The sequence below is a fragment of the Strigops habroptila genome, chromosome Z (assembly GCF_004027225.2).
Source record: "Strigops habroptila isolate Jane chromosome Z, bStrHab1.2.pri, whole genome shotgun sequence".
Lineage (NCBI taxonomy): Eukaryota > Metazoa > Chordata > Aves > Psittaciformes > Psittacidae > Strigops > Strigops habroptila.
Genome location: NC_044302.2, coordinates 56,482,092 through 56,507,182, shown reverse-complemented (window position 1 = coordinate 56,507,182; position 25,091 = coordinate 56,482,092). Strand labels below are relative to the sequence as shown.

The following is a 25,091-nucleotide window of genomic DNA, read 5'->3' as shown; positions in this document are numbered from 1 at the left end:
TTTTGCATCTAATTCTGGGTTCCCCAGCAGAGGAAAGACATGGACCTGTTGGAGTGGGTCCAGAACCAGGCCACAAAAATTATCAGAGGGCTGGAGCACCTCTCCTGTGAAGACAGGTTGAGAGAGTTGGGGTTGTTCAGCCTGGAGAAGGATCTGGGAAACTCCTTAAGTATATAAAGGTGGCTTATAAGAAAGACTAAGATGTTTTAGCACAGCCTGTAGTGACAGGACAAGGGACAATCTTTTTTAAACTGAAAAGTTTAAAACTGAACTTTTTTTTTTTAAACTGAAAAGTGTAAGTTTAGATTGGCCATTAGGAAGAAGTTCTTTACTGTGAGGGTGGTGAGACCCTGGAACAGGTTGCCCAGAGAAGGGGTAAATGCTCCATCCCTGGCAGCGTTCAAGGCCAGGTTGGACAGAGCCTTGGGTGACATGGCCTAGTGTGAAGCCATGGAACTAGACGATCTTAAGGTCCCTTCCAACCCTAACCATTCTATGATTCTATGGACTTGCAAGAACACACACTTACACATGAAACCTAGAAAGCTTAAGGTGTAGATTTATTATGCATTAGGAAGCTTATTAATTTAAAAACCAAACCGCATAGTACAAAAGATTTGTTATCTCTGCTCAATGTGGAACAAGTTTCAAAATATATATTCTTAAATTTGTTCAGTCAATACACAATCCTTTTAAAAAACTGTATATCTGTCAGTACCCTCATTACATTTATAAATACCTGATTTACACAGCACCCCATCTGGAAAACTTAAAACTCCTTACAAATATCTACATATATTGCATACATATAAAACATTCATAGGAGTACTTCATTAAAGTTGGGTTTAATGGTCCATTTACACTGCAACAAAATACATATAAATCTCTGTATTTTTCATAAAATGTCTCTAAAAATTAGCACATTTGTAGCCATTCATAACTCCTTTAAAGCATCTTTTAGAAAGGAAATTTGATATTAATATACCCATGAGATCCAGCAGGTAAGACAGTGATATGAAGGCTAAATATGATTAATAACTGAACAATAAGTGGCAGTTAAGGCAGGGGTGAAAAGAATTAATAGGAAATATTATTTCATATTGCAGATAAAGTGATAAAATGCAATAAATATACATATTTCATGATGTAAACTACTCTAGCATCCACTGTTTTCCCTACCTCAGAAGCCAGAAGTGTCCATATTTCTGATGCCACTTATTTTATAATTAAAATTCTATTTTTAATCAGCAAAACATTAATGTGACCAGTGCTCTCAGGTGCCATTTGGATTTGCTTTAACTGCTCAGAACTGACTGTTCTGGAATGTAGGTTTAAGGGTTCAGTATGACCTTCATTTATGGGTAATGACTGTCATGTGTAATCATATACCCTCAAAAGTCATCTCAGTTTCATCATTGCTTTCATGTAACTTCTGGATTTCTTTTTACCAAATAACATTTGAGAATGTGTCTTCAGAAATTGTATTACTTGTATTGACAGCCACTATTTCAGACGCCAGAACTGTATGATCAGTCCCTCTCACATTGTGAGGACTATATGTGGTATACATGCAGACAAAAGGCATAAGAAACACAAAACCACCTTTAACAGTGGTGGCAGAAAGCATTCTGCCTCAAACCTGGTTATTTTGCATACAACTTTGGGAATGGAACATTCAAACTTTAAAAAACAAACAAAAAACATTATGCCTGTATATTTGCATTTCTGCCAATACCAGGATTTGACCTAGCATATGCAGTCCAATATTGGGTTGAGTCACACCCAGCTGTGATCTGTTATGCTAAACAAACCCTCCTGCAGGTATGGTATTAACCTTAAGTATCATACAGCATATGACGTTCCCTTGTCACATGGGAAGCTGCCTTCTTTTCAGAGGCAAGATCTCTGTACATCCCATCAAGTTTTCAGAGCTGCAATTCAGTGTATGGATTTTTTCCACAGTCTCCTCAGAAGCAGCCTTCATACACTGCTATCTTGCAGCAATGGTTCAATGTCCTCTTCACTACTTCGGTCTAGGTTGTTAACCAGAGTATTGCTGCTGCTGCTGCTGTGTTTTCTGGTACTGCTGGTTTTGCTGTGCTCAGGAATAAATAAGGCGACTAGGAAAGCCAGAAGAACAATGCATGCTCCAACCAGAAAGGGTGGACCAGGAATGATTGCTCTCTGCAAGGAAACAAGCATATCAAAGAATTCACAGAGTTTTAAACATTGACTTCTGCATTAAGAATTGCACCCTTAAGGCAGAACATAATGGGAAACATATTTACAGTCACTATAAAGTTTATGAAAACAAGTTCATATGTGCACTTTAGCATGAACCTTCTACATCCCTAAAAATTTCTCACCTGATCTGCACACTGATCTAAGAAACAGAAACATGCACATAACTATCAATTGACAATAGGATTGCCTAGCAGATGAAACAGACATTGACTGATGCTTATTTGTAATCTCTTTTTTTCTTTAGGCAACATGCCAGTTAAACCAGCAAGACTTCTCTGAAGATTAATAAGGTACTGTTTCAATATCCAGAAGTACAAATGCTCAATAAAATCTTTAACTTCACCTGTTTTCACTCACTAAGGTACGGTTGACATTCCTTAGAATCAAGTTATCTGAATAAACAAACATCTCCAAAAAATAATACATGAGTGAGGAAAGTAACAGCAGGCTAAGCAGTACGTACCATTTTCATGGAGCCATGTTGTTGGCATATACGATAACCTGGTATTGGGAGTTACTCTGTCTCACTTCTAAGCAGTTTTTTTTTTTTTAAATACAACTTATCCACATTTTACAACCACAATTAAAAACAATCACCAAAAAGGTTATAAGACTAGTTTTAAACCAGCTAAGTTTGATGACAAAACTCTATAAAAAAGCCAGCAATTCAGCATTTTTTTTTTAATCTTCAAACAACTTCTCTGTATTTTTGTCAACTGAAACTAAATAAAAATCAATCCAGTGCACTTATTTTCTACCAAATTAAATGTAGAAAGTTATTCTAACATGAAGTGGGAAGGCAGCTGAAATTAAGAATACAGCAACAGGATATTTCCTTTCCTCCAGCCTTATTACAAGCAGAGGCCTACTTTTCAGCTGATGGTATCTAAACTTAAAGTATATAACCATATTAACAGAATTTATATGAACAGTATTACTTAAATCTTCAAGTGCTGCTAAGCCCGGAAGTTCTTCAAAAATGTAATAAACTTCCATAAATTAATATCTTCATTTGTATGATTTATCTGAGCAGCTTTTGAATATTCCATTACAGCAGTTTCATTGAAAGGAGTAAGAAGCTTTGAAAAGCAGTCCTTGCTCACTGCACTGCCAGTTATTTAAAAAGAAATTAAGAGACATATGCTTAATTTTTACTATTTATGCTCAACAGAGCAGATACACAATCTTCCTCGAATAGGTGCATCACATCTTTTCTTTGATGGAACACTGTGACCTGCGGTAACATTTCAACTCTCCCACTTCCATGAGGAAAAAACCCCATAATAATCAGTAAAATCTTCTTAAGTCTTCTAGAGTAACGGAAATGAATACTTAAAGGCAATTAAAAAAAAGAAAAAAAAGAAAATATTAAGTTCAATCTGTTTAAAAAAAACCACCAGAAATGATGACCACTAGCACGTGTTCTCCTGCATTTACTCTACAAATTAACTAACTGAAATTTGCATCCAGACTTTTCTGTCACCACTGTTTGAATATGAGAGTTTATAAACCCATTACACCTAACAATTTGATTTAGTACTCTGTTAATCAGTGATCACAGAAGACTATAACTGAAAGGTACAATACAAAGTTATGACAATAATCAGCTTTCACTAGTTAAACTGAAACTTTTTTTGTTTTGGTTTATGTTTCTTTTTTTTTTTTTTTTTAATGAGACAAGACAGCTTTCTCTCACAGTGTCAGAAGTTACACAAACAAACTTATCCTTCACGTCAATAATTTTAACAATACCTATATAAATAAGCTATTTCTGATAACTCTAAAAAAAAGTGTCTATTTCCTGTAGTTGCAGTAATAACTCACTATTACAGCAGTGGAAACAAAGAAGGAAGAACTGGTTTTAATTCACATCAACAGTACTCTGGGTTTGGGCAAGGTTCAGCACAGTAACAGTGCATTCTCAACTAAGCTTATATAAACTCACAGCTTTTGAAAAGCAGGAGTAGAATACAAGTTTAAGCATCAGAAGAAAACAAACAACGCTTGTCACAGACTAAACCACATTACGCATCAGTTCCAAAGACTTCCAGTGACTTTTTAAAACGAGTCTTGACCATTAAAACTCGTAATTAGAATGCTTCTTACTGAAAATTTATTAGCATTTAATAAAATCAAGATAACATTTTTCAAAGTATGTATACCTGTAAAGCAACTCCTATTTATCAATTTAAAACACTGAACAAAATCAAGAGACAGGTAGCTAGCATTTCGGCCTTGCAAATCCAAGCTAGGCTTGTACACATCCACTAATTTCCTAGTCTAATTTTGGTGCATTCCCTGGTTTTCACTTCCACTCATTTTATTTAAACCAATTTTTAAAGCTATGTAATATTTAAATTGTGGAGTTCTTTCCCCCTGTTATATTAGACTTGAACATAAGAATTAGTAGGAAAAAACTGTTTGGGGTTTTTTTCCTGAATAATAGTTTTACATGTTAGATGCCTGGTAACTATTAACAGGGAGAGATGTAATTACAGATATTTAACAAAGTTGAGTACATACATAATAAGAGCTGTGCCACTGAAATAATAGTTACTCAAATACTTATTGATTTTGCTGTACTGTTAACTAAAAAATGCCTACTTAGTAATAAGTAGGTTTTCAAGAAAACAAAGAACAGTTTAATTTACACTTGCAGCTTAGAAAAATCATTATTTCATACAGAAGCTTACACGTTAGGCTTCAGTATAGGAATTTCTTCAATCAAAAGCTTTAGAAAATTCCACAACGTGAGTTTTGACCCATTTATAATTTACTGAAACAGTCAGTTCCTTCACCGTATATCTGGGCTACTTCAACAAAAAGAACCACATGAATATCCTTGAAGTAACAAAACATACTGAAATTACTTGTGCCGCAGATGTGTGTACTAGGTCAAAAAGGCAACAGACTCCCTGTCCCCAAGAAAAGCTTATGTGATTCGACGCTTTAAAAAACAAAGTTTAAGAGCAAAATTTTAACTAATGGAAGCATGACAAAGCTCTTGAAAACATTAAATCAGTATTATAAAGGTTTTCCAATACTTTTACTACAGTTTCCTTTTTGTACAACAAAGAGAGTGTCTTTGCCCCCTTACTCTAAAACTCTATTTGGTTTGCTTGAGCAAATTACAGAGCACCCCACCATAGGTACGACAGTGAGCAGTATGTTCAAGCACAGGTCAGTTACAGTCAGTATCTGGAAAGATGCATGGACTCAGGGATAAGCAATAAACAGCTGTTTCCACAGTGACAGCCACCGATTATTTACATATTCAGCTAATCTGTTGTCTTTCTTAAACATCTTAATAACAAACTAAGAGATCACTATCTCTCTGGAAAGTCCATTCTTAGTATTTTGACAAAGTAATGACATAGTAGCTGAAGACGTCAGAGCAATCAAGCAAAAAAGAAAAAAGGGTCCATGAGATGCTCCAAATTCTGACAAGAATACATTTGATATTTTGGAAGCCAAATAGGAAAGAACAAAGCAGGCAAAAATGCAGACCCGAAACAAAGTTGGAAGGGATTTAAAAAAGAAAAAGTTAAAAAAAAAAAAAAGAGGGGGGGGGGGGGGGGGGAGAGAGATTGGAGAGAGTTCCAGAGAAATGCTGTATAGGATTAACTTCTCTCCTCCCCCCCCAGGTTTCATACAGGTAAGGAAGGGTGGTGAACAGAACAGCATTGTTAACTGCAATTGGGAAGAAAAAAAAAACACCACCAAAACAAAAAAAAAAAAAAAAATCAAAATCCAAACAAACAAAAAAACCCCATAAATAATTAACCTATTGCTGTGAAGTTAAAAGATAAACCTGTTACAATTCACTGAGTTTCTAAAAATTATCTTCCTATTGTCAAAATTTCATGTTTCACTGTAAGTCAGAATTACAGCTGTGTTTTGAGTAGATTTATGTGAAAGTTAAACAATTGTTAAATACTGAAACCAAAGCTGCTACTACTGTAAATCTAAATATTTACTATCAAACTTAACTTACAAGCGATCTTACTAGTTCAATAAAGGTGACAAGCAAGAATTATGTAGTTCAAAAATCAGATATCAAGATTTTAAATCAACCAAAAATGACAAGATTTTTACCCTTTTACCAGTGTTCTACACTGCAAACTTCACATCAAATTTTAAATCTACCTCATCACTGGGATCTTGCATTGCTTTTTTTCCAGAAGTCTGATCAGGTGGCAATTCACTGAGCTCCACATGAAAAAGAAAGAAAATAAAGCCATACAGTGCTGGTCCTAGGCCATTGCATAGACCTCTTACTCCAGTTATTATTCCTTGGACAACACCTAATGAAGAAAAGAAAGTAAGAGCAGGATTATTACTTTTTCTAATCCAGAATTAAACCCTGGAAGCCAACGGCTCTAGGTGTATTTTAATGGCTGTTCCAAAATAGCACATCTCATAATTATTTCTACGTATTACAATCTTAAGAAATATACCGAAGACAACTTTGCTGGATTAAAATAATTCTCTGCATGCCCACAGTCTGTTACTGTACTTGCGTGCTACTGAGAGTAATATGAGTTTTGAAAATGAGTAACTAAATTTATGTGCAAGTTTACAGGTCTAATGTTTTGCATTAGAGTTCTTCCACCTTCACCTAAAGCCTACAATGAAGAAAGCAGAGGTTAAGTGTGGTACCTGCTCTATTTGTTTTCAAGTGAAATTTAGAGTAATCTATCTATCTGTTAAGGGTTGTTATTGGCAAAATATGCACAAACTGTAATAGATTTCTTCCCCTTAGCCTAATTCCAGGATTTACTGAAGTATCAAATAACTTATTTGGGGCAGTATACTCAGCAATACTGTAGTAAATTCACAATACTAGATTGGTTGCAATTTTACATTAGATTATTTCAAAAGCTTGATTAATCAGTGTTCTATGGGTATCCTTCTGTTTCAACTTCATTAAGTGATTGTGACAACAGTGCAAAAAGTTTTTTGACAATCTTACAGATTAAGATTCTACAGAACACTATTTTTACAATATCAGTAGTCTGGACATCTGCTTTCTTCTTAAGGCAGTAATAACTTGTAAAATAGAAGGAAAGAAAACATGCCAAAAAAGGAAGTTGCCCAAATTTTTTCTTCATAGGCTAACATGTAAGATTAAAACCTTCGTGCCACTAGGTGGCAAAACTTCACTTTAGAAACTACTGTATTCCTGAGCTATTAACTGTAGTTTCCTCTACATAAAATGAAAAATCAGTGACTTCTGTCAACTAGACTATTCATTTCATGACATAAAAAGAAAATAAGTCTTTCAAAACTCTCTTAAATTACTCTATTAGAAATAAAAATGGGGGGCAGAGGAATGATAAAACAAGCCATGTAAAATACTCTTTTGCACCTTTCAAACTCAGAAATCTCCCTTTTAAAACTGCACCTTTGTACCTCTCATATTTAACTGCACTAATCTAACTCCAAGTTGTACAATGTTAAAGCGAGTCTGATACTTACGATTTATATGAACAGGCTGGGTTTTTTTACAAAGAACACTAAATCCAGCTATTATATGCCAGTGTTACACTTTGTGATGACTCCCTCCCTCACTTCATTTTAAATGAAGTTGCATTTCTGATTGCTCATTCCCCTTCCTATCAAAACGAATGAATTCTTCCGTTCTCTCAGACCAGCTACTTACTTAAGCTTCCTTTTCTATTTCTTGAAAATCCCAAGTATCATAGCAAATAGGGCCAAATTTCCACACAAACAGAGCTTCTTGTGTATGTTTCTTTTAATCTGGTAAAATGTGGGTTTAGTTTCCATTAAAAATATGGTATTGTTACAATAATCCTCATTATCTACTTAAAGAATATTACTTTTAATTAAAAAAGGGGAAGGAAAAGAACCATGAAAGTTACCACATCTGTTTTTGTTGCTTTTGTTTGCTTTTTGTTGCTTTTACAGGAATCTAGAAGTAGCTGGTCAGACAGAAACTATGTACTTTGCAATGCAAATTTGATAAATTTGTGTATCTCCTTCCTCTCTAGATAGATTGACAGACTTTCACAGCTACTACCAAGGGAACTCATTATTCATCAACATATTTGAGAAGTATACCTAGATGAGTATTCTGCTTTCTTGTCAGAAGAGTCATCCAGGAATGCAGTGTGATGCTGAAACAGAAATTCATTCAATACTCACCTTGTTGGTCTGACTCTGCATTTCGTGAAATCAGAGCGCCAACTGCCGGGAATGTAATGCTTGACATTGCTGCTACACCTCCTGCTACCCACATCATCCTGTGTTAAATACATAATCTGAATTGAAAATGAGACTGCTCATATAACTTCTCCCCACCCCTCCAAAAAGTGCCACAAGGGTACCTTCAAAAGTACTCTTATTAAAATATCTAAAGACTGAATATCATCCAGTATGGGCTTTCTTCCTACTTCCCTCCCACAAATGACCCTGAGATTGTTGGAACAGAAGCATATTTTATACTACACTAGCTATTACAGAAAAGGCAAAGATGGGAGTGGGAGTGAAGTAATGCACAGACTTTCCCTCTCCAAAGGCTGTACAAAGGAACAATTTCACAGGGTGTCCCAGTGAGGTGGTTCTCTATCTTGTATAACTCACTAGGAATTGCTCTGATAAAGAACTAGCATTCATCACTGTTCATTAGTATGATAAACTTTGTAAAGAAAAAGCTGTTCCAACTTTTCTGTTACAACTTCACCTCCAGTTTTTCCAACAGAAGAAAATCAATACAGTTTCTGAGACCAAATACAGTTACAGTAGGAGAATAACATGTTAGAAAATAAAAAAGGTCCAGTAACTGATTGATAGAATGGATGTAGTGGAATTACTGGAGAGAACATACTAGCTTGTGAGCTTAAGGAAAAGTTTTAACCACATTTGTAGAAGTTGTTAAAATACAGCTGACCAAAATGATGCAAAGGCTCCTTTTTCAAAAGGGCTGTTGGTCTGCAGCTTGCACTATATATCTGGAATATTCTATCATTCCTACATGTGCAAAATGCAGATGGAACTTTAGTCATGTACACAAATAAGAATGCTCATTTCGCACAACATTTAAATACTCATGATAACCAAATTTAATGGTAGAATTTCTTGGAAAAACATTTTCAGTTCCTTAACAGGTATGTACCTATGAAAATGTGTGCTTACCAAGACTGAGATCCAAAACCATACCAAGCCAACTGAAGGATTTGAAAGCCAAGGCCAAGAAGAACTGTATTTTTGTTCCCTATAGACCTCATCAAGATACCAAGAAACACAGTCTGCAAGAGAAATTGGTTGATCCAAAAGTTATTTTAAAAAGCCAGATTGCTAAAGTAGTATCTCCTTGTACACAAAATATTTCAGAAGACCTTTCAACTGCTGAGGAAATTCACACTATTTCTGCTCTTACTTCCCCTGTGTTAAGTCCAAAATGCAGACCAGTCATAAAATTTGATGTACAGACATTCTTAACTATTAAAGGATTTCTACTTCAGGACATTGAGAAGCATATGTACTGCCTCCTCTATGGATGTTTTATCTCAGTGTCTGTTTCTACTGTAAACAGGCTTTTGTTTCCACCTCTACAATTCCATTTCATTACAGACTACAGAGTTCCACAATGAATGCTTGTACCAAGTTAAGATAGTACAGGCTGAATATTGGTTGAATTTACCAGTATCTACACATACTAGAGAAAAAAAAGACTTAGCTCAGACAAAAGTAGTCTCTTTTGGTCAGGTGAATTACTATCCAAAGTTACAATTAAAACAAACAACTAAATCCTGATGCTTTTCCAACTTTAACAGATGCAGTGAAACTTGGCCAAGGTCAGTTCCTAGGCATCTTTAATCACATTTTCTGCTGACTCTTTACACCATTGATACAACCTCTTTATTTGCTAATAAATCCTAAAGGAAGACCACTGTTTTTCATCTGTTGGAAGTGTTTCTGCTGAGGGGCACAGAGGTCTCAATCCAGATATAAGAGGAATACATTCATGGCAAGAAGCAGACTGCGCATAGTAAGGCCAAGTATATGTGGACAACTTCACTCAGCTAAAACAGCACACTTTTTTTAACATAAAAAACTCAGCAATGCATCAGTAAAAAGCCAAAGAAAATAAAAGGACTGCAGAGCAGAGCACACTTCACCTCTTACTTAAATCTTACACTAGTTTTGTTGTTTCTCATTCTGAGACAAAGCTAGTTTGAAAGCCAAACAGCATGAATACAGTAATTCTATCCACATGTGATCAGTTCTTTCTAGAAGTATTCAAAATGCCAACACAAGCCAGTTTTATGAAGCAAAGGTGGTTTAAATGACACTCTTCAAAGAGTTCAAAAACTTTTTCAAAAATTCAAAGATTTTCAGCAAAAATACTGGTCTGAATAAACTATGATTGGCAGATGTCAGTGCACATTAACAGCATCAGAACAAACCACATACGAAGGATTAAAATAATGCCTTGAATTAATAAGGAAGGACACAACTGACACCAGTAAAACTGGTGACCACTGAGGAATGTGTTATTTACATCAAAACATTAAGACCTCCACCCTGCTAAGGATGGCAACAAGGTTATATTGTATGTGCCACTCCTTTTTCAGTTAACACAAGAGGAAGACAAACTGCACCTATAAAGATATCAAAGATCACATCTTAAAAAATGTTTGATTTCTAAAATGTATAAAGCACCTGTCCAAAAATCAGCTCACTGTTGCCAATTAAGATATATGAAAGCAATATACCAAAACCTCACAGTTCCTCAGTCTCCATGCTGAGCCTGAACAACCCTTGACAAACAATGTCAATTCCTGCATTGTTTGTATGTGAATTTAACATAATAAGCCAAATCAATAGATGCAAGAACATGACTTTTGCTTAAAATAACACACTTCCTTTTCAGAAGGCCTTGTATTAAGTAACCAATTGTCTACATTATTTTAATAATTTAAAATGAGAGTTCCAGTAACTTTACTAATCCAAGCTTAGTAAATTTTATTTTCATTTCCTGATGCCCTGGTACAACAATTCTAAAGGAATGCAGATTTAAAGCAAGACATTTACCCAGAATAGGAATCATAAAAATCATAGAACAGTTTGTGTTGGAAGGAACCTTAAAGATTGTCTAGTTCCAACCCACCTTCCACTACATCAGGTTGCTCTAAGCCTTGTCCAACCGGGCCTTGAACACTACCAGAGGTGGGGCATCCACAGCTTCTCTGAGCAACCTGTGCCAAGGTCTCACCACCCTCACAGGAAAGAATTTCTTCCTAACATCTAATCTAAATATGCCCTTTTCAGTTTAAAGACATATCAGTACAAGCCCTTCTAAAAAATGCCTTTCCAGATTTCTTGTAGGCCCCCTTTAGGTACTGGAAAGCTGCTCTAAGGTCTCTCCCCAGAGCCTTCTCTTCTGCAGGCTGAACAAGCCCAACTCTCTCTGCCTCCCTTCACCGGAGAGGTGCTCCAGCCCTCTGATCATCTTCGTGGCTCTCTTCTGGACTTGCTCAAGCAGGTCCACATGCCTCTTGTGTTGGGGGCCCCAGACTGGATGCAGCGCTGCCAGTGGGGTCTCGTGAGAGCAGAGCAGATGGGGAGAATCATCTCCCTTGGTCTGCTGGCCATGCTCCTTTTGCAGCAGCCCAGAACACGGTTGGCTTTCTGGGCTGCAAGCGCACATTGCTGGGTCACCTTTTGCTTCTCACCAACCAACACTCTCAAGTCCTTCTCCTCATGGCTGCTCTCAATCCATTCTCCACACTGCCTGGATTTGTGCTTGGGATTGCCCCAACCCAGGCACAGAACCAGAACCTTGCATTTGGCCTTGTCTCTGATAAAGATGTTAAACAGTGCCAGTCCCAATACCAATCCTGGAGGGACACCAATCTTCATTGGTCTCCGCTCGAGTATTGAGCTGTTGATTGCAACTCTTTGACTGCGACCATCCAGCCAATTCCATATCCACTCAGTGGCCCACCTGTCAAATCCACATCTTTCTAATTTAGAATCAAGGATGTCATGCAGGACAGCATCAAACGCTTTGCCAAAGTCCAGGCAGACAATGTCACTTGCATCTTCGTTATTCACTAACATCGTAGCCCATTCTTAGGAGGCCACCACATTTGTCAGGCATGATTTGCCACTATCAATCACTTCCTTACTTTCCATGTGCCTTAGCACAGTTTCCACAAGGATCTGCTCCAAGATTTTGCCAGGCACTCAGGTGAGACTGATCCAGGGTCTTCCTTTTTTCCCCCTTTTTAAAAACAGGGATTCTATTTCCCCTTTTCCAGTCAGTGGGAACACCACTGGACTGCCACGACTTCTCAAGTATCATGGATAGTGGCTTAGCCACTTCATCTGCCGTTTCTCTCCGGATCTGTGGATGCCCCTCATGGGGCTCCGTAGACCTCTGCACTTCAAAGTCCTAAGATGGCCTTGAACCTGATCTTCTCCTGCAGTGGAAGGTTCTTCATTCTCCCAGTGACTGCCTTTGCCTTCTGCAACTTGGGTGGTGTGGCTGGAGCTCCTGCTGGTGAAGACCAAGGAAAAAAGTCACCTTGTACCTCAGCCTTCTCCATATTCCAGGTAACAGTGTCTCCCTTTCCTTCCACAGGGAGGCCACATTTCCCTTGTCTTCCTTTTATTGCCAGCATACCTACAGAATCTTTCCTCGTTGCCCTTGACGTCCCTGGCGAGATTTACTTCTGTCAGGGCTTCAGCTTTTCTAACCTGATGCCTGACTTCCTCTTTGTTGGGATGCATTGCTCCTGAGCTTGAAGGTGGTGATCCTTGAATATTAATTAGTTTTTTGGGTCCCCTCTTTCCTCCAGTGCTTTATCCCACGTACGAATTCCTGAAGAGGCCAAAGTCTACTCTCCTGAAGTCCAGGACAGTAAGCTTGCTGTGTGCCCTCCTCAATACATTAAGGATCTTGAACTGCACCATCTCCTGGTCACTGCAGCCAAGGCTGCCCTCCAGCTTTACATTCCACACCATCTCCTCCTTGTTGGCGAGAACAAAGTCCTACATAGCACCTCGTTGGCTTCTCCATTACTTAAGAAGGAAGTTATCATCAAAAAATTCCAAGAACCTCTTGGATTCCTTATGCCCTGTTGTATTCTCCCTGTAAGAGATATATCAGGACGGTTGAAGTCCCCTGTGGGGACCTGGGCTCATGAACATGGGGCTACACCTATCTGTCTACAGAGAGGACCTCATCCACTCGGTCTTCCTTGCCAGGCAGCCTGTAGCAGACCCCTGCTCCAAAGCCACCTGTCCCTGCCCTCCCTGTAATTCTGACCCATGAATTCTCAGTCAGCTCCTCATCCATCCCCCTGTGGAGCTCCGTGCACTCCAGTTGTCCACTGACACTGAGGGCAACAGCCCCTCTTCTTCTCCCTTGCCTGTCCTTCCTGAAAAAGCTTATATGCTTCCATTTGAACATTCCAGTCACAGGAGCCATCCCACCACATCTTCATGATGCCAAGAAGATCACAGCCCTGCAGGCATGCATACGTCTCTTAACTCCTCTTGCTTACTACCCATGTTACATGCACTGGCATACAGGCATTTAAGCTGGGCTCCCCATGAAGCTGACTGACTGGCTGGGGTAGCTGAAATTCCTTTCTGCTGCTGTTCAGGTGTTCTCCTGCTGACCTGCGATCTCTCTCCAGACTCTAACCATCTCTCACCGGCACTGGCATCAAACTGGTAAGAATGGTATGGATTGAGGTTCCCCTCCCCTGGCAACTTTAGTTTGAAGCCGTCTTCACTATGTTGGCAAGCTTATGATCAAAGATGCTCTTTCCCTTCTCTGACAGATGGACCCCATCAGCCCCCAGCAGACCAGGTTTCTCAAAGTGAGCCCCATGGTCCAGGTTGCCAAACCCTTGGCTGTGGCACCAGTCCCATAACCTATAATCACTTAGATCCAACTGGCCCTTTCAAACCCTTTCCCTTTGACAAGAAGGATTAATAAAAAAGCTACCTGCACTCCGGAGTCCCTTAGGGCTGCTACAAGGGCTCTGTAATCCTTCTTGGTACAGCCAGGAGCAGTCTGAGGAGGACCACTGGTGCCCATGTAAACAACAGCAGCAAATAATAGTTAGTAAACTTCACAAGGCTTGGAAGTTTCTCGGTGACATGCCTGATTATGAGCCCCTGGTAACCAGCACACCTCTCTAGAGGGTGCATCAGGCTGGCAAATGAGTGTCCCTTACTTCACAGAAGAGAGTTGCCTATTAATATCAACTGTCACCTTTTCTTAGTTGTGCTGATTACTATAGGGGAGCAGACTGGGCTGCCGTACTCAGCTCCAGCCTCTCTCCTGATGTGACAGATCTTTCCTCTTTAGTCTAAAGCAGTTCAGTTAGGGCACCTCTAGGCTTCAGGGATGTTTCTTCCTCCTGCAGGTCCTTCCCACTGCAAGCTTCAATCCTTTTGTGTTATTGGCCCCTTCCCTTCTGTGAGTGCTGGAGGGGAATTCTTGTCTTTTCGGCTGTGGGTCCACTGCAGACTCTGCTTGGAACCAGCTATCTAATGCCTTCTTAGTCTCCTTGATGTTGTGCAGCCTTCTCACTAGCTCCTGCAGCTCAGCCACCTGCTGCAGGAGGTTTTCCACTTAAGCACCCTTTCTGCAGGCAGGTCTGCTGCCTGTCCCTGCCCCAGGATAAAGGTCTGGACACTTCCTGAAGTTGAGTTCTGCTCTGCAGCCTCTCCCTTCAGCAGCTCCGTTTGGGTGCAAGTATTGAAGAAGATCCCAGAGCCAGTGCTGCAGCCTTTGTTCTCATATGAGCGCCCACCATTCTGCCTTGAGGGTCAGCTAGTGTTCCTGACCTGTGCAGGTGGCCACAGAACAGTGCCCGGCTGCTGGGTTACTGGACTTCAAGTCTCTCCACTTGACCAGTGGAATGTCTGTCCACCAAAGAGATGGCCTCCCACATGAACTGCTGTGCAACCCGCTGCACCACAACCCAGGCTGACACACCATGCCCTGTTGGACTGTCCTGTTCATGGCGTTCCTGGTCACTCATGCTCCCCAGGGCTGCCATTTGTGGGAGTGGGGGGTGACCACTGTGACTCCAGGCCCCACACATGCCTCATCAGCCATTCTCGTGTGAGCTGCTGACTCTGGCGGGTCTTGGCACTCCCCTGGGGTTTTCCAGGCTCAGGAACCTCCCCCCCAATATGCTGTGATTCCCAGCTCCTCTGTGGAATATGCCTTCTCCAGAGCTGAACACCTCAGCAAGCGACAGAAAGAAATGAATATAAGCTTTAGTGAATGCAAGACATACTGGCATTTTAGAGCATGTAAGAAGCTTATAGACAAGCTTCCTAGTTATAAGAATGTGCCCTGACATACAGTTTGTACTGTTTAATTAAATGCTAACAAGAATACAGCTTACCTGAGCTATTATAGACAGAATGCCTACCACAGCTATAAATGCTGCAATACTGGCAGATCCAAAACCTATAATCTGAAGAGAAGCAGAAAATGCATAAACCAAATACCAAACACAATCCAGAACAACTACAAGCAAAGAGGTATCTTTTTCAAAGAAACATTGAACTCTGCTTATAATCTAAATCTATACAGGAAGTGTCCACTTTCGATAGTAATCCCTAACTTGACTGATTGCCAAGAAATCAAGACATGAAGGAAGAAAAAAAAAAAACACCTTAAAAAAGGGAGACAGAGGAAGTAATGTATTTGGAAACTCCCACAGACACAATAGCTTTTCAACAGGCAAGATCCCACCTCAAGACATACAAATGGGTTCGTGAACTCGGAACAAAGGTCTACTTCACTTTATGAACACATGCTTAAACTTATGGCAGGGTTTATGGATCAGGAGTCAAATCTTGGCTTAGCAAAGTACACTGACTTTGTTTTTTAAAGCTGTATTTTGCCAGAATGTAGTTTTCTGAGCAGTCTTCAATGAGAAACACGTCTTAGGGAATACTTATTTAAATGTCCTTAGTAAGACATGAAGAGACCAACATTTACCTGTCGCAAGTACAGAAAAAAGCTAGAATACTGGCCAGCCTCAGGCAGATAGGAGAGAAACACTGTAATGCATATCAGGAGAACTGTAGAATCTTTTCTAACCTTCTTCAAAGACTGTAAAGAAACAAAGCAAGTATTGGAACATTTATACAAAGTCTAATGAAAGCATGAAGTAAGCAGAAGGTGGATTCACTTTTTAAAAACCTGTTTTAACCATGCATATCAGTCAAAAAAAAAAATCACACATGGAAACAGTTAAGCTGAACACTGAAGTTCTAAACAACTCCCTGTTATATATGGTTTGTGGTATCTGATTCTTTTGCAAAGTGTCCTTTGATTTTGAAGCTACTGCTCAGTGCCAAATTAGAAGTATTCACTGAAAACAGCATCATCCAGTATTTAGGGAAATGCATATCTTCTAACTGATCTCTGTAACACTCTGTTCTGAAAGATGCTAGCAAATAATACAGACTCATTACAACTGTTTCTCTTCCCAAATTAGGAGAGTATTTTTCCTTGTTCACCCTTATACTCACTCACCTTATACTTGTTCACCCATAATATAAATCACTTTGAGTAACTAATAAACTGTGGAAAACAAATTCTTTTAACTGCAGTCTTTCAAGCTTGTCACTCATCTCTTAGCGTTGACAAGCAGTTTCCAGCAAGATGAATCTCATGAAGAACAATCATTCTTTCCTCTCTTAAGGTGTCAAGGTGTAACACAAACACAAATTAGCTAAGTAAGTGTAAGTAACTGAACAAGTCACTAGAAAGATTGCATGTTTTAACACTTCCTATATATGCCTGTAGAAAAATCAGGCTTTACAGATTCATTCTAGATTAAAAAGAAATCACATATAGCCAAAAGTAGAATTCAGGAGTGGGGAGACATGTTGCCAACCAAAACTAGGAAGCATAAGATGAATATGGAAAGTCTTACAGGATCAGGTTTTGGGGTCTGTAGCAGAGTAAATATTCAGCATTTCTCTTACAATAAAATAAAATAAGTTAGAAAAGTAAAGCATTTTCTCTTCCGATTTCAAAACAAACATTGTTTCCTATTCAAGAATTATTTAATCCACAAAGTTTGGTTTGGTTTCAGTATTTAAGTGTAGCTAGATCTTTCATGCAACAGTACCGAACAGAGATTATGGTATACCGAACAGTCAATTTACAAATAAGATTAAAGATTTCTCAAGCTTATAAAATGCAATTCATTATTATTAATCATCAACTAATTATTAATTACTTATTACTCTTACTGCAAAAGGATCTGCTTGTTCCCATGATATAGAAGCTCCCCACGAAGCAGGTCTTATTTTTTCTGGCAGAGATTCAGGTACAGCTAGCAGAATGAAGCAGATGTCCACAACTGCCACCAATGTGGCCACTAGTACAACAAGGTTATCTCCATAGCTGGCAGACAAGTATGCTCCAATGGCAGGACTAGTTACCAAACTTGCTGCAAAAGTGGCAGATACCTGCACACAAGAACAGTTCACAAATTTGTCAAAGTGGTTATTCTGCCACTGAAGAAAAATGAAGCAACCATCCCTCCCCAGAAATGTGGTTTTGAAAATAACACCAGTCAGAATTAAAGGAAAAAAACCCAAAAAACCCCAAAACCAAACTTACGACAGTAAACATGGGTCCAAATAAAATTTCCCCATCCTCCACAGCCTACTAAAGGAGACAGAATTTGCAGTCAAAGAGCAAGTTTGGCTCAAAGGAAACAGTTCTTACTTTCAAATGCACTAAAATGTTTTTTGTTTTCCAATTATCAATTTATGAGATTTCACTGAAAAGGTTGTCAGCACCTTTAAATCCCTGCCTAAGTGAACCAGAGCCTCAACACTCTGGGTAATACACAGAATACTACATAATGCCTTTGTTAACAGTTTGCATTTTAAATACATAGCAACTATAAGTTAGCCCAGCAAACTAGAAAATCATTAGCTATGTCTTCAATAACTGCATTGCTTCATACTATGCTGTAGTGACATGCAGCTACAGATCACTTACTATATTAGCATACATTGGAACATGATGAAAAATCTAGTGCTGTAGTTAAACTTCACTATTAAAACCTTCAGGAAAGGTTGCAATAAAGCTGGTTTGTTTGGGTTTTTTAACGACTACTCTTTGCCAGTGCTCAAAATAAAAACACTCTGCAGAACTGTTTTATAGAATAAGAACGCAAGCTAGAAATTTAGCTTCATGCAAAGCTAGAAAAAAAGTCCTAAGGAAAAAGTATAACAAACAGATTAGAAAGAGATACAGCCCTCATCAAAACAACTGGACTTTTGTGTATCACTTTACAGAATTTCAGACGAAGGCGTTTCTATGAACAAAACCAAAAAAAAACCGAAAACAAACCAAAACAAACCTGTTTGAAGGCAGGCAAATATATGCTCATATAAATATACTTACAGCCCTCTTTAAAGGCAGGAGAAATAAAGAGGGAATTCCAGAACTTTTGCACCTGTTGTGTGCTCTGTTAAACAATACACACAAGTTTGGTTCAAGAGAACCAAGTCCTTTATTTTCTCAACTGTTAAATCAACTTCTGAGGAATCATCCATCTCTAAGGCTAAAAAGAAATGGAAACCTTAACAGCTCAAAGTACAGTACAGTTGGCCAAAAATCAAGTCCATGAATACCTGTGTAGTGAAAACAGATGCACAGAGGATGAAGGGATAAATGACTTTCAAAGGCTAAGGGCATCTACCAATGGGCCTCCAAAACCCAAATCAATATAGGTACTCATGAAAGCAATCTAAGCAAGAATTATACTATTACTGAAAAGGCTAGTTTCTACTAACTGAACTATTTTCCTCTTCTCTTGCAGATTAAGGTCATGGCAAAGTTACCAAAACCACCACATTATGCATTTTCACCCTTCCTGCCTATTTTGACTACAGAAAAAGCCATTCTGTATTAAAAAGAAATCACATAAACTAAAAGTGCAATTTATATGTGGTGAAAAGATATTGCTAGATCAAGTACTAAATAACTTTTCTTAAATAACAAGTATTAAATAACCTTTAAGAACATTTCTTGTTCTGCCTACAAAACTTAAAACCTGTTTTGTTACACATGCCTTCTATGCAGGTAAAGTTGTCAAATTCTTACTCTGTTCCTATGAGCCCAGAGCAGTCTGTCAGACACTGAAAAGTCTAATTTATAGTTCCCAAACTCTAACACAGTGCCTTGATGCTTGATATTCATTCCTTTCTCTATCAACCTCATTACATTAACCAGGAAACAATCTGTGCACCAAAACACAAGTTCAATATGAAGGTCATAATCTGATCTTTTTTTTCAAGTTTAGCATATCTTACCAGTCCATAGGCTGTAATTCTTTCATGTTCTTGTGTTACATCAGCTACATAGGCAAATATTACAGAAAACGTAACAGAAAAGATTCCTGACACCGAAATCATGGCGAAGTACCACCTAATGATTTAAAAGCAAAAAGAAAGTTTAAGCTAAGACATCTAGTTGCTCTTTTACTAATCAAGCAAGTTTGTATTTAAGCTATGAGAAGTGTTCCTCAAGAACTGACACAGAGATGAATGACACAGTCTCCCCTAAATACTGGAATACTGCATTTTAAGTTTTTATATTCTACTGTTTACATCAGCCTGAAGTAAGTGGCCCTTTCAGGACGGGGTGCCTATACATTTTCACTCGCAAAGCTGAAGAACTTTAAGTTATAAAAACCCCATTATCTTAGAACTCAGTTTCTCAATCAGTTAAGGAATAATGTATCACATATAATGCTTCAAAAACTAAACTCTCAATGCACTCGGTGTACATGAACTTATTTGTAATCCTTCTATGTTACACAATGAATGTAAATGAAACTGAAGCCAAGTCAATTCCAGTCAGTTAAGACTTCGAAGTTGCCTAATCAAACAGTTAAAGGATCTCATTTCAGCAATTATTCTTTTCTGTGGTAAATAAATTCCAGGGTTCATTTAGTTTTACAAATATGTTTCTTACAGCATTTTTAGTTCTCGGGGGAATAAAAATGAACAGCTGATCTTAAAACTGAGTTAGACAGGACTACCAAACCATTTAATTAGTTATACTTGTAAATAAATCGCATTTCATAATTTCTACTTTTAAGATACACATTTTTAATATTCAAAAAGAAAAGCTACAGAATAACACAACCATGTTTTGAATGGAAAGTGGCTTTTCTCTTGTCTCACTGTCCCTCTCCCACTTCCCAAGCAACTTCTCCAACTGGATTTCTGCTGAATTGAGAAGCTTGCTACTAGAAGTCTGTACCACTTACCATGGACTTATTCTCATTAATGGAATTGGGGCACAAGTGAAGAAAACTGTAATAAGAAGAAAATATTTTCTTCCCCATGCATCCGATAGAGCACCTATTAGCGGAGCACTAAGAAAAGAGAAAAAACCCTGTGACAGAAAAAAAAACAATTAATATGTATATATATTTACATTTCCAAGTTTTACTCAACAATATAGAAAATAACTAAAAGTGAACTTGACTTGAAATTAACCACAAAATTGTAGATAACAAATAGCACGAAACTTCTTCTACTTTTTGGTGATTCTGATGTTTTGTATTTCAAATCTATTAAATCTGACTGCATTGAAAAAAAAAAAAAAAAGGCATATATTTCTTCAAGATCCGTTTTACTCAATACAGAAGTACCACAGACTGCAAAAGCTACTATAAAACCTCCAAAATACCGTATCATAGAATAGTTTGTGTAGGAAGTAACCTTAAAGATTGTCTAGTTCCAACCCACCTTCCACTACACCAGGTTGCTCTAAGCCTCGTTCAACCGGGCCTTGAACACTGGTGGTTCAAGGTGGGGCATCCACAGCTTCTCTAAGCAACCTGTGCCTAGGTCTCACCACCCTCACAGGAAAGAATTTCTTCCTAACATCTAATCTAAATATGCCCTTTTATTTCTTTAGCTTTAGGCTAAAGGGCTTTAGCTTTTCTAACATGGTCCCTGGCTGCTCTAACAAATACAGTCTAGTTTCATAATGGACATCTTTGCTTTATAGTACCCATTTATCATGTACACGACAATTGTACATTGCAATAAGTATGAGGATCATTTCAGTAAGCTTGACAACTTTAGACAGTGGAACACTGTAATGATATTCCAATGGCCAATGTCAGACTTACAGGTACATCTGTTATGGAAAAAAACTGACTAAGGATCAAATATTAAATTTTTCAGCATTTCATAAAGTCCTGAAATATAGGCCTCAAAACTGTTACGTATTAGTCAGAAGAATTAAAATAAGAAAAGCCTTTCACAGGTTTGTTAACTGCAAAACCCCCAGAACAGACGCATCTTCCTCTTAATTAGCATAGTGTTCTCTCATCAATCCAACTCTGCCATAAATCCAAATGTTAGTAAATATATGGTTCCACAAACACCTCAATACGCTGGAAGTCTACTCCAGCTAACTTTATCTAACCTCTGGTATTCAAATATAATCACCTTCAAGTTTAACATATGTGTACAGTATATTGTACTAAATCACTGTTCTTCCAAATCCCAATAAGCAACTCCCATTCCAACGATTTCAATATGTAAATTGAGAGCAAAACCTCTAAAGCCAGAATACCAGATCCTAGGACAGTTAGATGCCTTGCTCAGTTGACATTTATGCTTTTGCTCCTTAAGAGTCAAACGCCAGTAGAATATAACATGTTTTGATAACTGTCACATGAAACACTTGATTTTTCATAAATAGCATTTTAAAGAAAATATTGGACGTTGATGTCCAAGCTCACTCTAGTGTATGCTCCCCTGCTTATTAAACCTATTTGAGCAACACATACATTTAGACGATGATATGCTCTGTAGAAATATATGGGAAACTTTCTACTCACTACTTTTAAGTGATACTCACACTGCAAATAGAGTTGAAAGAAAACACCAAGAGGAACATGAACTCTGTTCTTCTAAGAGATAAATACAAAGTTAACTTCCTTTTTCAGTACGACATATCCTGACATCCCTAGTGCATGGTGTTCCACCAATACACAATGGAAGATATCAAAATGCCAAGTACATCCTAAAGATGTCATGTTCTTACACATAAAAACAATGCTTTAGTTTTGTTACAGAAGACAAAGTTCAATAATTTCTGGCTGCTATAAATTAGTCAAACGTCACAGTACATGATTTGAAACCTCTCAGTAAGACACTTAGCAAAGAAGAGACTTTCAAGCTTTAATTATGCTAGAGAAATTTTGCAAGCTTTTTTTGTGCCAACAATCCAGCATGACCACCATGTGAATGCAGTGGTGTAAGCTATAAGCTGCCCTGAATATCCTGACCACCACAGAAAGCTAAAAAAACTGATTTAAAAAAAACAAAAAACAAAAAAACCACAACCAAAAAAACCACAACTAGGAAAAAAAATAAACCCTGCTGAAAATTAGCTTTTATGCCACATCTTGGACAAAATCACAGTATTTAAGTGCTCTGGGTTTTATCTCATTGGTATCATGGCTGCATTAATCTGCTTTGATAAATCATTTAACATTAGGAAACATTAAAAACCTATCTCAGTCTTAGAAGGATCCTTATCAAGATTACGATAGCTACAACTGGTACCTATTCAAATGAGAGGAATTTAAACTTTGAGAAATATTACACTTGTTTTAGCAGTAAATTTAGCAGTGAAACTTGAACTGAGCCCAAGAAAACAATCATTACAATGAAAAAAAAAAGGTTTAAGAATTAATATAATTAATTACATTCTCAGTGGTTTGAATGTTCTCACGGAAAATGCAGGACAGACAAATTGCAATACAGGAACATGCAGAATATTTATGTCAGAGGATACAAAAAAATAAATCTTACCTTAACACCTTGAATAAGACCATTCATTAAAAATGTATGATGGGAAAACGTTTCATGTAAGACCTGACGGAGAAAAAAAGGATTACCTGAATCAGAAGAGACAGGAGAAAATGGACACAAAGTTTAAATTTGATTTATAAAACATGGTAACTCTATTGGGACTTGTTAAGAAAGTACCTTATTCCAGAATTACACTCTTATTTGTCTTTGGAAGAACATACTGACAAGGTTTAATATCAATTTATCGGCAAAAATTCCTCTGCTGGCACAGATGGCACTGTACTGCAGAGACAGTTTTGTCTGGGTTACTCTGCTAAGAAAGGGGATCAATATCAGCAAAAGGTAGCTCCATGTGGTATAAATCACAGAATTTTTGAGGCAGAGAATTCCTTCAAAATGTTGACTCAATCATTGTTACTAATTAGGAGTGAAAATGAGAGCCAGCTAACTTACTCTGTCAAGAGAAAAACAGCACTATACTCACAACTGCCTAAAAAGGCACTGTGCAAACTGTTTCTGTACAAACTGCAGATATACAATAGTCAAACAGTTAGAAACACTTCTAATGAACAAGTAGATGCTTATAAATACTAGCAACAGTTCTGACCATTTAATGAATCCTTTAACTACAGCTGTGACTTCATTTAAGGTGCTTTACCAGCAGTCTTAATTCAAGGACAAGCATGTTAATCTATACTAAACAGATTTACCATAAATATGCAAGAGAGTTAAAAGGCCTCACACTTGCTACTGTGTGGATTAAAAAAATTATTGCAATAATTAAAGCGTGTATGCACACACACTCCAAATTCATTTGCTCATTTTATCTACAGGTAAATGGCAACAACTACGAACATTACTGATATATATATATATTGAGAAATCCGTTAGCCTAAGAAACACAATACTTCAGTATCATTGACAAGTATCAGCATCATTTTTCAAGGATGGCTAAGATTCTCAAATCATAGGTTTAATAAAGGTTATTGTTCCCACGCTAACTACTGGTCAGACCATTCAGCTTATTAACAGCCCTTTTTCCTTCTGGTCTCATCTTCTATTTAAAAGAATTTTGCACCTCTAGAAAAAAGCTAGGGTTCATATTAGAAAAAAAGCAGATGTCTTCCAAGTCAGAGGAAAAAAAAAAAAAAAAACCCTAAAAAAATACAAAGGCAGGCAGGAAGCTCGCAGTGTCAAGTTTAATTATCATAATTATCTTTCTGTAAAGTGTTTTCCAGTACTCTTCCTGGAAGACTTGGTTCTTGCTTGGTTCAAGCTTTTGAGATTAATTTCTGTCACACCATAGACAAAAGAAATGCAAGTTGACAAACTGGTAAAAAAAACTGCCTTACTCAAGTTCTGCTGACAGAAATCATATTACGGAATCATAGACTGGTTTGGGTTGGAAGGGACCTTAAAGATCATCTAGTCCATGGGCAGGGACACCTTTTGCTGGACTAGGTTGCTCAAAGCCCCATCCAGCCTGGCCTTTGAACACTTCCAGGGATGGGGCAGCCACAACTTCTCAAGACAACATGTGCATATTCAAAAAAAGATTATATTGAAGACACAATATGCTATTAAGTGATTAATATCGCTTATGGTGATTTACTAATAGTGGCTTACAAGTCCACAAAAAAAGAGGAATGAGCATACGCTTTGTGCAGTCTGTGCCCAAAATAACCTTTATGTGCTTATAAACACTTTAAATAATCTCTTCTACAAGTATAGTGTCATGTAACTAATACTACAGCTTTGCTAACAGATGTCAAAAAAAATTACAGTCTCAGCTATCCTAGAATAAATACAGTTTATTTTGAGAATGCACAATATTTTAATCTAATTTAATGTTGTCAATGACCTGCAGAATCACAACCACCAAAAAATTGAGTGATCATGAGCTTTGATTGACAGGCTCGACATTTCCATTTCTGCCCTTCCTACCAGACAAACCTGCTTGAACAAACGTG

At 37.8% G+C, this 25,091-nt stretch overlaps 1 protein-coding gene across 7 annotated transcripts in view; it reads right to left on the bottom strand.

The window, feature by feature from the left end:
• Nucleotides 1-542: 542 nt before the first annotated feature.
• The window catches only part of LOC115601395 (hippocampus abundant transcript-like protein 1), a 34,875-nt gene continuing 10,326 nt past the window's right edge, over nucleotides 543-25,091 (bottom strand). Inside the window, exons 3-13 of one of the 7 annotated variants that reach the window (XR_003989333.1) lie at nucleotides 23,122-23,184; nucleotides 20,553-20,680; nucleotides 19,591-19,705; nucleotides 17,512-17,730; nucleotides 16,247-16,360; nucleotides 15,645-15,716; nucleotides 14,228-14,309; nucleotides 9,400-9,512; nucleotides 8,410-8,507; nucleotides 6,391-6,548; nucleotides 543-2,184 (exon numbers count right to left, since the gene is read on the bottom strand). Coding sequence is in view for 6 of the 7 variants with exons in the window: in XM_030471377.1 (XP_030327237.1) it covers nucleotides 1,981-2,184; nucleotides 6,391-6,548; nucleotides 8,410-8,507; nucleotides 9,400-9,512; nucleotides 15,645-15,716; nucleotides 16,247-16,360; nucleotides 17,512-17,730; nucleotides 19,591-19,705; nucleotides 20,553-20,680; nucleotides 22,163-22,214; nucleotides 23,122-23,144 (1,296 nt within the window). In the remaining variant the exon portion in view is untranslated. Of the gene's footprint in view, nucleotides 2,185-6,390; nucleotides 6,549-8,409; nucleotides 8,508-9,399; nucleotides 9,513-14,227; nucleotides 14,310-15,644; nucleotides 15,717-16,246; nucleotides 16,361-17,511; nucleotides 17,731-19,590; nucleotides 19,706-20,552; nucleotides 20,681-22,162; nucleotides 22,215-23,121; nucleotides 23,185-25,091 lie in introns of all 7 variants that reach the window. The other 6 variants (XM_030471373.1, XM_030471377.1, XM_030471372.1 and 3 more) reach the window with 6 other exon arrangements.